This window comes from Argiope bruennichi, chromosome 11, assembly GCF_947563725.1.
Source record: "Argiope bruennichi chromosome 11, qqArgBrue1.1, whole genome shotgun sequence".
In the NCBI taxonomy this organism is placed as follows: domain Eukaryota; kingdom Metazoa; phylum Arthropoda; class Arachnida; order Araneae; family Araneidae; genus Argiope; species Argiope bruennichi.
In genome coordinates, this window is record NC_079161.1 from 24,534,760 (window position 1) to 24,553,094 (window position 18,335).

The 18,335-nt window shown below is 33.4% G+C and overlaps 1 protein-coding gene across 1 annotated transcript in view; it reads left to right on the top strand.

The window, feature by feature from the left end:
* Nucleotides 1-18,335, top strand: part of LOC129957015 (cytochrome P450 3A24-like) — a 48,899-nt gene that overhangs the window by 10,910 nt on the left and 19,654 nt on the right. Inside the window, exons 4-8 of the mRNA XM_056069122.1 lie at nt 4,392-4,488; nt 7,461-7,598; nt 9,612-9,846; nt 12,430-12,569; nt 17,938-18,055. Coding sequence (XP_055925097.1) covers nt 4,392-4,488; nt 7,461-7,598; nt 9,612-9,846; nt 12,430-12,569; nt 17,938-18,055 — 728 coding nt within the window. The remainder of the gene's footprint in view (nt 1-4,391; nt 4,489-7,460; nt 7,599-9,611; nt 9,847-12,429; nt 12,570-17,937; nt 18,056-18,335) is intronic.

Consider the following 18,335-nt stretch of genomic DNA (forward strand, 5'->3'; position numbering starts at 1 on the left):
TTTGAGTTGTAATTTACGTATTCATAATTCATTGAGTTGTAATTTACGTATTCATAATTCTTTGAGTTGTAATTTACGAATACATAATCGCCTTCAACTGAATGCCTACAAAGTGCAAATTGTGCAAGCTTTATACTGTAATATCATTAATTAAATTCTTTGAGTTGTCATTTACGAATACGTAATCGGTTTTTGCGTAATATTTTTTATTCGAAAGTTATGAGGTACGGAAACCCCGACAATAAATTCAAATTTTGAATTTAATGTTAAATTAAAAATGAACCAAATTATAAAAATTTGACCCCTGTAATTTAAGAGAAAGTTACGAAACAACAAACATTTGCACACCATTTTAAAATTTAAGAAATAAAAGCTTCCAAGCGATACTAATGTCATTTCAATACATTTTTTAAAATATTTTATGCATGTTTTATAATAATATTTTTCTTTGTTTAAGTTGCTAAATTTTTTTATTCACTTACGCAGCGATTATAATAAAAGATTTTTCGTTTGCCTGTTGTAGTTGCAGAATAATTATAAACTAAATATTCTTAGCTTCTCTATAATTTATTTTATAACTTCCAATAACATATTGAAACAAAGTCGTATTGCTTTAATCTGATGGAATAGCATTTAGTCATAATTTATCTAAAAAGAATTCGGATCAACAAGGCATGATTTTGAAAATTCCTCAACGTTATGAACAATTGCACTGCCTGATTTCACATAGATAATTAAAAGACCGATTTTGACTGCATTCCTGGTGTTAACCCAAATGACCCCTTTCATTTTCTGTACAGACGAATCAACGGGAGTGGTGCCCCGGAAACTTACTCGCACATTCTTTATTAAAGGTTGTGCATTTCCTCCCTTCTGGATACTGATCGTGGACTTAGGGCAGCGACTAAGAGTGTCCGAATGCTCATATTTTTATTTTCATAGTCCAGCACACGAATGATTTGTGTTTATTAATATAGTGTAGAAATCAGAGTATGACTTTTCATCGATTAAAATTGAAAACTAACGCAGATTTTAGTCACAAGATCAAATACCAAATTTATCTCAGCCGTTACATTTTTAACTTTAAATGCATATGAATATGCAGACTATCAACCTATGTATAGATTTCATTCCAAATTTAATATTCATTCACATTGCAGATACTGAAACTGCATACCAAATTTTATAAGTCTAGCTCATGTAATTATGTTAACCTGCACTCAGACAAATTTCCTGCTATGTATTACGTTCAAAATTTGATAGAAATCTTGGTAAAAGTGAATTATAGTGTGCACCCTACAGCGCCAACAATGCCACGTCGCCAATAAAGATGACGGACAAAATAAACAAATACTTCCGCGGAACAGTTACGATCACCATTTCCCGCCATATAATTAGGAATTTTTACTGATAAGTATTATTTTTTTCCCATATTGCCCATTGCCTTCTACAGATGCCTAGGCATCTGTAGAAAGGCACCGGGCAGAATTATATAACTTTAAAAAAACATCCTTCGGCTTCGCTAGCAGTGGGAGCGGGAACCTAGTAGCTTCGCTAGCACATTGAACATAAGGACTATTTGGATAACAGAAACAGTACATAGTCAAAAGAAAAGAAATGTATACCAAATTTTATCCATCTAGCTCATAACGTTTTGGAATTATGATCACCTGCACTCAGGCAAATTTCCTGCTATGGATCCATTCAAAATTTGAGTGAAATATACAAATTTTATGTAAAACTCAAATACCATCTGCCTAATTGAAAATATTTTTGAATCAGAGTTCATAGACAGACAGATAAATATAAAATCAAAATCCTATTTATCAACCTCGTGGAGATGCATCATAATCTCAATACCAAATTCTTTGAAGATTACATTACTTTTATTTTCTATTCCTTGTATAGACAAAAATAAAAATACTCAATTTCAATGAAAATTAAACAGTTTTTAAATGAAAAAAGGAATGAGATTAAATTTTTATTTAATTTATATTATAATTATATTTAAGTTTATTAAGTACTAGCCGCCTTTGGCGACCAGCCGGTTCGCCAGTATTACCGCTCGCTACAATTTTCAATTACGTATTTCAAATAACTTGTCTCTTAATATCTTCTCAAACAAAACCTTTTTAATCTTCAAATTTTGATAGTCATACCAAACTTATACTGTTGTTTAGATCGTTTCGTTCAATTTACTATATATATTTTCCTAATTTTTTGTCATTTCCGGTAAAACTTCAACTTTAATTTAAAGTGAAAATGCTGAAATTGCAATTAATGTAAAGATATTTTTTAATGAAACCAAGCGTTTTATTTTATTTATCATTTTTATTATTTATTTATTATTATTATTGAATATGAGTACTGCAAACAGAATCGCTCGGTATTTAAGTCTTATGTGAACTACAAAATATTTTTCATAATTTATGTAATATCACAAAGAATAATTCAACAAAAATTTCTCAGATTCAGCATAAAATTCAGTTTTTGGTTTTGCTTCTAAAAGGATTGAAATGAAATCAATAATAATTTTTTGTTCCGACCTATAAATATATTTTAAAAATTATGAAGTCTAAATTTAATGCAGTAAGGTATCATATTCTGAGAAATATTCTGGACACACCAAATTTTAAATAAATGAATGAATGTTTCTATTTTCCACGATCAACTAAGACTTATTTATGCAGTTTTGAATGTTAAAAATTTAGAAAAACTCAACATTTTCATAATCTTAGGCCAATTAATCTTGAGAAACATGCACGTTGATTGGCGTATTTTCTATGAAACGATCGATGGAAAATCTAAAATTAGCCTTTTTTTTATTATTGAATAGTGATATTCAAATTTTCATAAGTCAGTCAGTTTAAGTGATTGATTTAGCTGACTGGAAATTAACTCTTTTTATTTAAAATATTAGTGTTTCAAGAACATTTTGTTAAACGTGATTTCCACAGCAGAAGCTTTATGTAAAATGAAAAATTCGTTATTTATTAGAGCATTTATTGAATCAGGTTACATAAAATTTAATCATTTTTCATTTAGACCATTTTAGCAGATCTGTGTCTATTACTAAAGGTTTACAAATTAGTTGTGTGGCCCTAATTTGAATGGATATCCTGTTCATATTAAACTGTTGCGACATAAATCGTAAATATTTTATTTAAAAGTAGCTAACGATTATTTTAATAATTATAAATTTTATTTTGTAAACAGTTGTAAAATTCAGATTGGCAACAGTGATATTTTTGGAACTTTTAATTTGTTGTTTAAAAAACGATGCTAGAATGTTGAATGAAAATATGTTGATGTAAATTTGATAATATTATCTATAATGCAATAAGATTTAGTTTTATAGCAAGTTTGTCTGCATTTTATTTTTGTTGACGCACGAACACAACAAAACAAAACTTGCCTTAAAATAAAACTGGTTTATTGGATTAATAATATAGAGAGTGTAAAAGATCATAAAATAATTTTTCTTGAATTTATTTTTTAGAAAAAATAATATTTCATATTTGTTTCATTTCCTACAGGCACGTGCCGAAAATTATATTTTTTCAGATTTCATTTCCAAAAAGATTTAATTTATTTTCAATTGGAGCTTTAATCAATGTGATGGCAACACCTTGAAAAAAGCTAATTTTTTCCCATGAAGGCGAAACGTGCTCGTGCAGCTTAAATTTTATTTTTATTTTGTACGAAAAAAAATTGTTGAAAAATATAGTGAAAATATTTATTTAAAAATTAATTAAAAATAGTAATTGAATTTTAAGGTTAAAATATTGGTATCATTTAAAAGATAAATTTTTGATCTTTAACTTCATGTAAAAATCAATTTTTGTGAGGTAATATTTTCGGAAGTTATAGCAGAAACACTCCAAAATTTCGCTTAATTTTTAAATAAATAAAATTCTAATTAAAAATTCGAAAAAATAACCCCGAGATGCACATTCCCGACCTCCAAGGTATACACGTGCCAAATTTAATAGCTATAGATTGAATGGTCTGGCCTGTAGAGCGCCAACACACACACACACACACACACACACACACACACACACACACACACACACACACACACACACACACACACACACACACACACATTGAGCTTTATTACAAGTATAGATTTCATGTTTTCAAAATATGCGTTAAACATATAGCTGGAATATTAGTCGTACAAATTTCAGTTTCTAGCCGATTATTATTAGCAGCAGAAAGTTTAGAAAATAAGTCAAATTACTTATTCTCACTCAGTATTTTCTATTGTGTTATTGACAGATTTAACATGTTCGACAATCTAGGAGTCAGTTTTCCTAGGGTTTCAAAATTCAGGGTTAGGCTTCCAATTTTCACAATTCCCACTTTCAGCATTCTGTCATTTTCAGGTACTACTTGGGAACGAGACCGGTCATTCTCATCACAGACGTGGATTTGCTCAAGAGAATTCAAGTCTCAGATTTCACCAAATTCATGAACAGGCCTGTAAGTTGAAGAGAATTACCCAGATCAATGCCGTTAATAACCATTAACATAAATAGAAAGCAAATATTTTGTATGATGCGAGCAAATAAAATGATGAAAATGTAATCTGAATTGAAAAAATATTAAAAGCAAATCTCATTCTACGCTGCTTATTAATTGCTACTGAAAACCACACGGCAGTGATTTCCAGGGGACAATTGATTTCTCAAAGCAGGTGCTGCAATTTGGATACAAAAATTATAGTTCAGTTATATTAACATTCCGTTTTAAAGCAACAGTAGGGCTATTTTGGGATGAACCTTGTAATTTTGAACCGCGGTCTGATGACGAGGTTGTCATCTGAGCTGGCACATCTTTGAAATTTCATCAGCACACAAACGGGAATACATTCGGCCCCAACGGATTTAACGAGCACCAGATCCGCTTGCACGACGGTTCTTCGGAGGAATCGGGTCTTGAATCTGGAATCCTCCTGCCCCAAAACTGAGACCTTACCACCAGCCAACGCGACCCTTTTGGATACAGATATTGTCTTCAAAAAGGTTCAGCAGAGAACACCGTGAACAGGTGACGTTCAATTCCTACGGAGAAGCAGCCTTTTGCAGATGCAAAACAATAGCAGAAGAGGCATATTGTTACGAATCTGTAATGCTGCTTCCCATCATAGTTGGTTCCACCCTCGGAAAGAATGTTTTACAGTTATCTGTACTGGACGGAGTCCGGGGTCGCGTCGGAGGTTCCAGAGCTTGGCGACAAACTTGGCGACTTTGGCGCCAAAATAGATTATACCCGAAACATCGAGAGTTTTCCCGATCCGTTCAGTAGGAACGGAGATACGCCTCGAACGCTCCTGGTTGGTTGGGAGGCTTCTAGCTCCGCCTCCTGGGACCTATAAAAGGAGGCGGCTGCAGCTGCTAGGGCAGAGTAGTCGGAATCGACAGCAAGAACTGGCCTCCCAGAGATTAGCGGAGCAGCGACGGAGTCAAGTGAGTGCTGAATTAAGTTGTGCGCTACGGTCTGCCTTAGAGTCAGTTGTGTGCTGTTGTCTACACGTCTCGGCTGAAGATAATCGTCTTGTGTGCTGTATATAGTTGTCGTCTTAGAGTTGTCCTCTGTGTTTTCGTGTAAATAAACGTCGTTGTTTCATTTTCTACTGCCGCCTGCTGATTGAGTGTTCTCCACACAATATAACTCCCACTATCCAAATGAACCCCGGAAAGTTCGCAACAATATTTTGAAAGGAATGGAAAAAAACCTTATCTCCTCCCTAATTTCTTCGTAACCGGGTGAGAATCCTACCTCTTATTTCCTAAACATGATCTATGTATGTTTTTTTAGTTTTTATTCCCAAAATTGAAAATCTAACTCAAAATATATTATTTTGATGTTTTCTATTAACAAAGTAGTGGAGGTATAACTAATTAATATTTTTATAAAAAGTCGTTACGAACGACCAGATGGTTTTTCTAAAAGCTAGGACGCAAATAAATAAATAAAATAAAAATAACATAATGCGGCTTTTTATTTTCGTTCTTTCTTCTGTGCTCACAAGAAATTTTTTATTTAAGGAAATGATTTCATTGAAATGTTTATTAAACTATTAGCTGTCTTTGATCCCCGATTTGGGGATTTTGAAATTTTACTCTCACCATAGGGTGCCAAAAATACAGGGTGTTTCAAAACTGGTATTGCCAGCGTTACTTCAACCGGTTTGCTGTCAACATACAAGCATGTATATGGTTCCAGCACGATGGAGCACCGCCCCATTTTAGCTTGGATGAGCGGAGCGCTTTAGATGCTAAATTCCCATGGTGAGGGATTGATCGGGGTGGGCCCGCAGCTTGGCCGGCGGCTCACCCGATCTCTCCTGTCTGGATTTTTTCATATGGGGTCATTTGAAAAGTCTCTTCTACGAAAGCCCCCGTCGTCACCGACGAGGACCTAGTTGCCAGGATTTCTGTCGCTGTCGGCGCAGTCCAAAAAATGCCAGGTGTGTTTGTAAAAGTGCTACGCTTACTACGTCTCAAATGTAACGCCTGCATTACTATAAGCGATCGCTCTTTTGAGCAGTTTCTGTAATTTGCATAATAGTTGTCATTAAAATTCCTTAGCACCACCTATATCCGTCTGGTGTTTCGTTCTATTCATGTGACAGTAACGGATACCCCCCCCCCCTAGCGGTTCACTGCCTGCTTTCCGTCCATGCATTGTAGAGTGAAAATTGCTTGTTTAGATGTTTCCTATCACCGCATAAAATTTTGCTTATGAGTTTTGAAACACCCTGTATATTAGTTATGCCTGACAGTTTAGTTTAATTCTACATATATCAGTCAATAATCGGCATATACAGTCGTTATATCAGCTAATTCGGTTTCAATATAAGATCTCATCTAATAATAAGGTACTGATTGGCGCATTGCACATTATTAAGCTATTAGATGCCACGATCCCCATTTGGGGATTTTGGAATTTTACTTACAACATTTGGCACAAAAATTATATTAGGTACACCTAACAGTTTGGTTTCAATTTATAAACTACTATATCGTTTAATACTGCGTTTAGCAAAAAGCGTATATTATGCTATTCGTTTATTCACAACAACTAAATAAATTCGAAATTCATCCGTAAGTTCAAGACAATACAATTTTTACATTTGAAGCGTTATACTTTTGGTTTAATTTTGATATTATAATGAAGTATAGTATATAAATTTGTAATTTGGATGTTATAATAATCTGTTACTTGTTCGATATTCTGTTTTTTTTTAATTGAAATGATTTTATTGATCATTTTATGACGGTTCTTTTTCCTCAAAAATATCAAACATTTTCAAAAGGAAACAGCTATATTGTTACGCAATCTTATATATATATAGCTTATTCGGCCAAAAATTAAAAACAAATAGGCAGTTAATGGGTTAATATAAAAAAAATAATCCTTTTTTTCCCCTTATTATTATTTCCTTATAGAACTTGCGCGGACCTCCGCCAAGCAAAGAACCGAAAAATGAGCCGTTCTCCCGGAATCTGCTGCAGCTGAGAGACAAGAGGTGGAAAGAAATCCGCTCAATCATCACTCCTTCTTTCACTGCGTCCAAAATGAAGCAGGTAAAAAAAAAAAAACATTTCTACAACTGAAATGTTGGGTTTTATTCAGTTTAGTTTTTCTGCTAGTGTTTATTAAACTAATGACTTTCTTTTCGTCCTGCTAATCACAACACTTTGTTTTCTTACTATACGAGGAAGTAAAGTTTAGTTCAGTTTAGTTATATAAACTTCCCGTTTTTAAAGCAACACTAGGGCTATTTTAGGATGGATCTCATAAATTTCAACGAGAACGACATCTGAGCTGGCACTCTCCCTCTCCAAACACCCGCACCACACCAGCAAGAGGACATATGATTCCGCCAGATTTAAGTGAACCAGAACCGCTTACTCGCCGGTTCTTCGATGAAATCAGGTCTCATATCTGGAACACTCCGCTCCCCAATATGAGATCTTATCATTAGGCCACCGCGCCCCATGTGAGTGGGTGGGGGACATCTTTTTTAGGGAGTATGCGAAAAAATTTTACGGTGTCTATTTCCTTGCTTTCGTATAAACAAAAAACACAAGGTCTAATTATTTCCAAAGCTGACAACATTCCATATTTTTGCAAATATAAGATATCAATGATATCTTTTAATTCTGTTCGTTGAAATTCGTTGCCTATGGTTCAAAAGCACAAGATTTGACATATCTTCCCAATTAAAAGTCGCAAGGGATGAATAATTCCGGATGGATTTAGCTGTCTCCTAGGTCTATTTGCTATGATTTGTTCTGTGGGTATCGTAAAATTTACGCCATATTTTGTCTTTCGTAATATATTATTAATAATAATACGAAAAAGGCAATTCTTTACTATACACTCGGTGTATTACAATTTCTTTTTAAAATGAAGTCTAGCCACTTGGAGTCAAATATCATCTAAAAATAGCTGCGTATTTTATGCGGCATTTAATAGCCACATTGCACCCCATTTTGCTGTGAGGTCACATTTCTTTCATCTCCTGCAAGATGCAAATAGAATCCAGCATTCAGTGGTCATGAAATTGTACCATTAGAACAAACATTTGTCAGTCAAACATTTAATGCTTAACACATGTTGCTCTCTAATTAAAAAACTTGAATATTAGGGCCCTCACTCCTAAATAAACGTGATGCAAAATTTGCACTTTACTGATAGACACTGTATTTTTACTTTTTCGTATACGTAGATTAGAGAAAGCATGGTAATCCTCGGGAAATTCGAACTCAAAATTTTGACGAAGTTCGAAAAACACATTTTTGGAAAAAGTGTCTGTCTGTGTCGGTCATAATGAACTCAAAACACTTTAAGTTAGACAGTTCCAATTTGGTATACGGGCTTTACTACAATTTTGAAGATTTCTATCAAATTTTGAGTAAAATCTGTTCAGAGGACGTATGTCTGTCCTGCTGTTCGAATATAAATTCGCACGAAAATCATAAAACCAAGAGAGCTAGATAGAATAAAATTCCGTAAAATAAAATCCAACAAAGAATTGACTGTATGTCGGTCTGTACTTTCAGAAGCATGTAAAAGCAATAAATAAAAAATGCATCGACTTACATATATTTAATTTGGTATGGGATTTTGTGACTACAAGTGGAATTTCGTGCCAAATTTTGGTTTCGATCGTTGGAGAAAGACGTGCCTAAAACTGAAATTTAGTTTTGAGATGCGATTGGTTTGCGATTGGTTTCAGTTGGTTGGTTTGTTTCGTAGAGCCAAGTTTTGGCTAAGTTGCCTTGGACAAATGGTTAAAATCAATTTAATAGCAATTTAAAAGCCAGATAAAAAAACAATGATTTTTCGATGTTTTGAAGTTTCTATTAGCCACATGTCAAGAATCGCCAAGAAACTCGCCAAGCATGATACGAAAAATTCAGTAAAAGTGCTAAAATCTCGCCAAAAGTTAATATTTCGTAAATATTGTACGCCAATGTCATGTAAGGCGTTCTCAAGGAAGATACCTTTATGAGAGAATATAAGAGAAAGTTTTGGGCAGACCCCTCCCGCTGGTTTCAATATCTATTGTAAATGGGAAAATGCTCTTTCAGATGGCTCCTATCATGAATTCGGCCATCGATTCCTTGATGAACAACGTCGAGAAGAAATGTGCGGCAGGCGAGGAATTCGATATCTACCCAATGTTTCAAGGCCTCACGATGGACGTTATTGGAAGGACAGCTTTCGGAATCCAGACAGACACACAAAACGACCCAAACGATCCCTTATTACGGACTAGTAAAATTCTTTTGGAAGGAGAAATTACAAGCGTTGTACTCCTTGCAAGTAAGCAGGGTCGAATCCTATTTTTTTTAAATAAACATATTATTATAATTTTATTGACTTTGCCACCCATAAAATATGTGTTGGTGCTCTTCAAGTCAAGTCATTTGTTCAAATTTTTCACAAATATGCAAACTGCTTGTTTTAATTTAAGTCATTAACCAATTTAAACCTGTTTAAAATAATCGCGTGATTATCAGATAAAGCATGCGTTCAATGTTCAGAAGAACGATGGGGTGTTTTTATCCCCTCATCTCAAAATCATTCGAGCTCCAAAACTCTTTTGGAAAATGTCCGTCTGTCTGATAAAAATAACTCAAAAATATTTTGATGTAGATCGGTAAAATTTGGTATAAGAGTTTTACACCAAATTGCAGATTTCTATTAAATTTTGAGCAGACTCCGTTCAGAGAAAGTCTGTTCGGCTGTTCGTAAATAAATTAATAGAATAACTACAAAACGAAGAGATCTAGAAGGTATAAATTCAGCACACATATTTAACATCTATACTGTAGACACCTGTCAAACTTTGATCCAAATTCAATAAGGAGTTGACCATCTGTCGGTCTGTACTTTCAGTAGCATATAAAAGCGATAACTTAAAAAAGAAATAAGTTAGATGTATTAAATTTTTGTATGGAATTTTGTGACTACACGTGTAGCTTTTTAACGAATTTTTATTTTAATCGATTGATTGGAGAAAAACACATCTAAAACACAGATTCGATTTTCGGTTGTTATTAACCGCCAAATAACTCGCCAGGTTGATATTGTACGCCAAAGCCATGCAAGGCGTCCTCTAGTATAACATCTGGTAAAAGTGAATTTTAGTGTGTACACAGCTGCGCCAACAATGCCAAGTCGCCAATAAAGATGGCGCACAAAATAAACAAATACTTCCGCGGAACAGTTGCGGTTACCATTTCCCACCATCTAATTAGGACTTTTTACTGATAACTATCGTTTTTTTTTTTTTTCATACTGTCCGGTGCCTTCTACAGATGCCTTCGGCATCTGTAGAAGGTACCGGGCAGAATTTTTTAACTTAAAAAAACATCCTACGGCTTCGCTAGCAGCGGGAGCGGGAACTTAGTAGCTTCGCTAGCACATTGAACATAAAGACTGTGCGGATAACAGAAACAGTACATAACCAAAAGAAAAGAAAAAATGGAGAAATAAGCAATCGCAACATTCTCCATACAAAATTTCAAACAAACATACTTTCTCAAATTCATCAACTCGGAAAAAAATATATTGCACTCACCCTTCATCCATTCTGCCGGTTCGATTTCAATCCATTCTGAATACAAAATTTCAAACAAGCACCCTTTCCTAACTTCATCAACTCGTAATATATATATAACTCACCCTTCATTCTACAGGTTCGAAATAGTAAATTATGAAGGGAACCAACCATTAGAACACCAAAAAAATTACAAGAACTGTGAAGAATTCCATTGCAGCTGTCTTTTAAAGTGAGAATGCAGACGATTTTTTTAAAGCGCATATTGACAATTAAAAATTGCAAAAGAATAAATATTTTCTGTTCGTATTCACATTAAAAAAAAGAAAGAAGAAAATAACTTTTAATTATAAGTTTAACTTTCTTTATTTAATAAATTTTAATTATAATAAAGAACAAAATTAAAATCTTTAATCGATATTTTTTTAATATTTTTAATTTAACATTTTTCATAATGTAATTGTAATTTATGTACAACTCAACCATTACAAAAAGTAGTTAACAAAACAGCAGTGCGGTTGCTATAAGAGGAATCCGATGGGTTGCAATATTGGCGACAAACAGCTGGTGCACACTAATCTTCACTTAGGCCTAACATATTTATTAGAGAGTATGCGAGAAAGTTTTGGTTGACCACTCCCGTTGGTTTCAATAGAAATGAGTGGTGCTGTTGTCAGTTATACATACAAAACTGGAGTAAACCTCGCAGAAAGTACAAATTCTCCAGAATACGCTGATAATTGAACCAAAAGGCTTCCTATTAGAAAATCTGCCTTCTTTATTCTGTTTTTACGCATATCTTTCTTAAAAATTTTTAATTTCAGATTTGTTTATTTTTTTTTTCTTTCTTATTTATTAGAGAAAATATTCATTTGATTCTATGCGAATCTACCCTATGTAACTATTTGGAAGATGAGAAAATTTGGTTACTTTAATATTGACTCACATCTCTATATAATTGAACGTTTGACAAAATATTCTATCTTAATTTTTTTTTAATACATTGATAGTTAAAAGAGAATATAAAGAATTAGTAGAAATCACTACGCAAATTCCCATTTATTTTATTCTTAAGAATAATAGAAGTTATATTTTATAATAATGAAGTTGAAATCAAACACACAGAAACAAAATACAAGTATAAGAAATTATTCTAAAGATATACTTGTAAAATACAAGATCCTTGAAATATGTGTAGTTTTATTGACAATAAATACTACAACCCTTTAAACATTTCAAGAAAGAATAATAAAAATGTTAAAAATAGCATTTCTTTTCTAAAATAAATACAAATATAATGTAAAGGAATATCAATACTTGTTATGTTTTATTTATTTATTTAGCAAGTTTTCGATCCCTTGCCGTCTTGTGGAACTGGCTGAGTAAAATCAGGTTGACATTTCAGAACAAAGGCACGAATCCATTCAAAGAACTTTTTCAGTCTGTCAAAGCTGTAATAGCCATAAGAAGAAAAATCAAAGAGGTTCGTTAATTTTTTTTTATTTTCTCCCTCATATAAATGCCCGGTTGATATGAAAGTTCGACATCGTGATTTTGTTATTAATCACATTAAGTTTGAAAGAAAAACATATTTAAAATAACATCTGTCTTTCAATTTATGAGCATGGTAACTCCTAAACGAAGGAACAAAAAAGAAATTTTCCGCACTAACTACCTTTGGCGACCAGTTCGTTCGCCCAATTTATAGGCTTTTAGAGATTTCAAAAAATTGCGATTATTGTAGTTATAGGTCTTTAAATGATTAATTTGGCACAATTGAAGTATACAGGAAATTATTGAAGTATATATATAACGAAATAAAACACGAAGTGAAAATCCTATTGTTGAATTAATGACTAGTAAAAACATTCGATTGAATGTTTTTATGTTTAATTTGAATTCCTTCATAGCATTAAAAAAGTTTTTTTTCAGATAATGTATCAAATTGAATTTAAAATATTATTTCTTTTAAAGAAAAAATTGTACAGAAATTAAATTGATATCATTAAAATGACAATTTTTGAGTCTTAAAGATACAAAGATCAATTTTTTTAAAGATAATTATTTTTAAAAAGAATATGAATATCGATTTCCATTGGTAAGTCACAATGATACGGCTGGACATAAAATTAATGTATGGTCGCCAAAATTGAAATATTTTGAGGAGATTTACCGCTAATTTTTTGCAATCTCTAAAAGACATTTGTTAGCATTTCTGGAATCCATCCAGAATAGCAGGTTTTATGCGACTTTTTGGACGATTGGCACGATTTTGATGTGCTTGTTGCTTATACCGGGTTTACACTCGGCCAGTTATAAGACAGCCAGTAGACAGCCAATGCGTAGAAAGGCTGAAAGATGCTTTTCAGTCGCTGGCAAGTAATTGTCTCGACGGGACAACAGGCCGCTTTATTGTATTTTTTTTTCTTTCTTTCTGCGCATGCATTTGTAGAATTCGGCGAATTTTTAGGCGTGAAAAAGAACTGATTACTTATCAAAGATTAACTACAACATTTTTTTGCTCTTTGTTCTTTCCAATGCGCAGATGTCCTTTTTTAAAAATTTTATTTACCATTTTTTTCTATAGTTTTCTAAATTTAGGTATGTTGACATTTTTTTTTTTTTTCATTTTTCCATGCTTTTTTGTGTAAATATTCATTATTTTAATACGATACGCAGTGAATAAAAATTCATGGATCGCCGAAACGGCAATTTATAGCGAAGCATGGAATGCCTAAATCTATCTTATAAAATTGTGGCAAACATAAATTAGTCCTTTTTTGCGCATGCGCTGGCCGTTTTATAAGTAGCCGAGTGTAAACCCCGCATTAATCTGAAACTTTACCAAGATCACTGATTTCGAGATGATTAAGCCTATTTTTGAGCTCGATTAAACTTTTGTTCGAAGTCCATTTATTTATTTAATTTATATCGTCTTTCCTCTGAATGAATGCACTTTTTGGTGAGATGGCGAAACATCTCCAGAATATTTCTAATAATATTTTGCAGCTCCCTTAAATAGATGAGTAAAGCGTTGGATTTAATGCAACTGTAGAAATATTCAATAAATGAAGCAGTCTGAAATTCGTATGATGGTTTATTGATATTTGAATGTTGCCATTCCACAGTAAATAATAAGCCCGATTTCTGTGCCACTTACGTTAGCATTTTATATTATAAATTTTTCACATGGTTTAATATTTTAATGGTTGCATGTCTACTCTGTCCAAAATCGCTAGGGGGCGGCAATGCTTCAGAGGAATTAATTTTTTTTAAAAAAAACTTTTTATTTTCAACAATTATCACACATAGTGTGCTACTGGCCAATAACCTTCGGTGGCAGCGTCACAGGCATGTTACGTGAGCGATTATTAAAGTGTTAACAACAAAAATTTAATTTGTATATAATTGGAGATATTGTTGAACGCTGGGATGACAGCCTTTGTAGCTAAAAATTCTTAATCCCCCACATTCAAACAAACAAACAAAACAAATTAATTTGTATATTTAAATTTCGGACGTTTTCCCACCATCAGGAAAAAAAACTAATTCCGTGCTTGTATAGAAATTTAGAAATGCAATAATCTTAATTTGTGTTATGACTCGGAACTCTACTTTCATTTTAGAATCGGTGTATTGGTACAATCCCATTTTAACGGTGACCAAAAAGCGTCAAAAATTTTCGCCAAATTATAAAAATATACTCAAGTGCATATTTATATTATATCTATACTTATAATAAAGTTCAATGTGTGTGTGTGTGTGTGTGTGTGTGTGTGTGTGTGTGTGTGTGTGTGTGTGTGTGTGTGTTGGCGCTCTACAGACCAGACCATTCAACCTACAGCTACCAAATTTGGCACGTGTATAACTTGGAGGCCGGGAATGTTCACCTGGGAGTTATTTTTTCGAATTTTTAATTAGAATTTTATTTATTTAAAAATTAAGCGAAATTTTGGCGTGTTTCTGCTATAACTTCTGAAAATATTACCACTCTACTCTCATTTTAGAATCGGTTTATTGGTACAATCCCATTTTAACGGTAACCAAAAAGCGTCAAAAATTTTCGCCAAATTATAAAAATATACTCAAGTGCATATTTATATTATATATATATATATAAATCTCGTGTCACGGTGTTTGTATTCGTACTCCTCCGAAACGGCTGGACTGATTTTCATGAAATTTTTTATGTGTATTTGGTAGGTATGAGAATAGGTCGTAAAGTATATTTCATAACGCTAGGTAATTAGGGTGTCCCTATCCACGTTAAACGTACGTTGATGAGATCAACGCTTGCTTGAAATCATCGCCATTGTGGCGTAATATTGGAAAAGGTCCATCTAAAAATGAACATGCGCGGCTAAATCTTTACAAGATCCATTTGCTGACACATTCTCGGACTAATTATTAGATATCGGCGATGGAAAAGTTGCTGTCTATGAAAATACTGGATGCATAAAATTACCCACTCATTTCTGCACTATCGTTGATTCGCAAAATGCTCTCATTGACCGCATATTTCCCGATGTACGCACACGCACACAATGCATAAATATTGTAGCTGGCAGAAAGAGCCACTTTGGCAGCAAAAAAATGTGGACGTCGACGATTTAAACTTCAAGACACAACATTCGTTGACAGGTGACTTAGTATCATAAATTTGTGATGCTAACGAAGCTGTAATTTATCCAAAAGAGTTTTTGAACTCACTGGATTTGCAAGGCACCACACCTTCTACGACTGAAAGTTGGATTTCCGGTTATTTTACTTCGTAATTTTAACCCACCACGACTGTGCAATGGCTTGTGATTGGTCATTAAAAAATGGATGAAAAAAGTTATCGAGGCCACCCTTTTGAAAGGAAAATCCCGAGCCTAAAATGTTTTGCTGCCACGAATTCCAATGATTCTCACAGACGTGGCAATTGAATTCAAAAGCGTTCCATTTCCTATTAGATTGGCATTCGCAATGACAATCAATTAGTCGCAAGGACAAACGATGTCTGTTTGCGGCTTCGATTTGGGCACACCATGTTTTTCACACGGCCAATTATACGTGGCATGTTCTTGCAAGGCAAACCATCGAGTTTTTTTGAGTTGGTTAAAGACGGACTGACAAAATATCGTACACTCACAATTGCGCTTCGAAATGAATATTGATTTTCTTTATTTCATTTTTATACTTTAGGATAAAAAAAATATATTACTTTTTTCACTTTATGTTTAACTTTTAAGAGACCTTTTTAATGTGTATGTTCGTTACGTTAATGAAATACATTGTATTGAGAATAGAATGGTTGGTGATTTTTTGTTTTTATCGGCGATCATCGTTTACAGTGCTCCGTTCCTCTTTCTGTCATAGATGCCATCCCCACACACTTACAATACATTCGTTATTTTTTATTTAACAACCAAAATATTCATTAGAAATAATTTATATGGCAGAACAACGTTTGCCGGGTCAGCTAGTATATATATATACAAAATCAAAACACCGAATAGTCAGCAAATTGGTGAAAATTTTTCTTGGCGCTTTTTTCTCGCCGTTATAAACGCATTGTACTGGTTTATTTTTACACAATAAAAGACAGAGTTTGATGAGGCTATATATCTATGGGCAATAGAAATTGATTAGAGATGATGGTAGACTGAAATTGACCAAAGGATCCGCAGGTCAAAGAAATGAATACCTAACGTAAAAATTCCTTTTCTTAAAATAAAACACGACATAATTCCACTTAATTCAAAACTGAATTGCCAGATTCCAACCTGGAATAAAATGCAATACAAACTCTAAAATGAAAAAAAAAAAAAAAAAAAAAACAGGAAATATAAAATTTATTAGGAGTGGCAATGATTTTAGAACTAATAATTTTACCTCTCAAACAATTTATCTGTATTTAATTTTGGACTAAATTCGTCAACGACAAAGCTGTGCTGTTCTGCCTCTTCGTACACAGGTGAAGGCGAAAAATATACATACGTTAGAAGATAGACAAAGGAAATTTTATATGTGGATTTTTTAAATGTATTGAAATATTATCTTTTTGATATGAAATATTTGAAGCATTTTTTTTGGTACGCGTAAAGCCCATTGGCAAATCGAATAGATCCACCCTGTAGGTTTTGCACTATTTTTCCGACCTGCAATTAACTTATCTTCTTCTAGAAGATCTTTCTGGTTTGTAGAGCTGAAGACAGTTCTGGTTTGTAGAGCTGAAGACAGTTCTTTTCTGGTTTGTAGAGCTGAAGACAGTTCTTTTTTTGGTTTGTAGAGCTGAAGACAGTTCTTTTTTTGGTTTGTAGAGCTGAAGACAGTTCTTTTTTGGTTTGTAGAGCTGAAGACAGTTCTTTTCTGGTTTGTAGAGCTGAAGACAGTTCTTTTCTGGTTTGTAGAGCTGAAGACAGTTCCAAATACTTCAGATATTTTCTGTCTTTTCAGACAGAAAATATCTGAAGTATTTGGAAGGTTTTTATCATGTTGTTCACAGATAAATCACATACTTTAATAATATACGTTCTTGATTATAATACCGGTTTAAACTAGTCAATGACTTATTAAGTGGTTTGGAAACTGAGCCATCAGGTATTCAGTACTCTTATACAAACAGTTCAGGAAACAAACCAACATGCTTCAAAGAGTTAAAGTGGATTTACATTAAGCCAATCTTGCAATTTAAATAAGATCTCGCATGCTCTAAAAGAATGGAAAACTGTATGGTAGCAAGTGCTTGTTCTAACGGGGCACGCATTATTGCTGAGCAGTTTTTGCGCATGCGTGATCCAACCGGATTGAAAATATTGATTTCAGATGAATGCTTGGTGTTTAATCGTGAATCATTGATTTTACAGGCTGGGCGACCGGATCTTTTACAGTCATTGATTGACGCAGAAATTGACGATTTGTCAAAAGTGACAGCTGATGACCTCACAGCAAAAGTAGGCGATCACAGTGAAAATGAAACTAAAGGTAATTAAAATTATGGTATAAATTTCTAATCATATCCGACGAAAGCATCTCTCTCTCTCTCTCTGCGTGTTACATAATACTGACGCATGCGGATAAAATTTCAAAATAAAAACAGATTTCATAATAAATAAGTAGATAGATAGATAAACAGATTTGAAATAAGCCTCTAACAACCGATCATTTGATTTCAATTGGTTTTTTGGGGGGATTGCGGGGCGTAAGTGCTGTTCTTGGCTAAATGACGCCACCCATATATTTAAAAGTAAATCAAGTGTCAAGT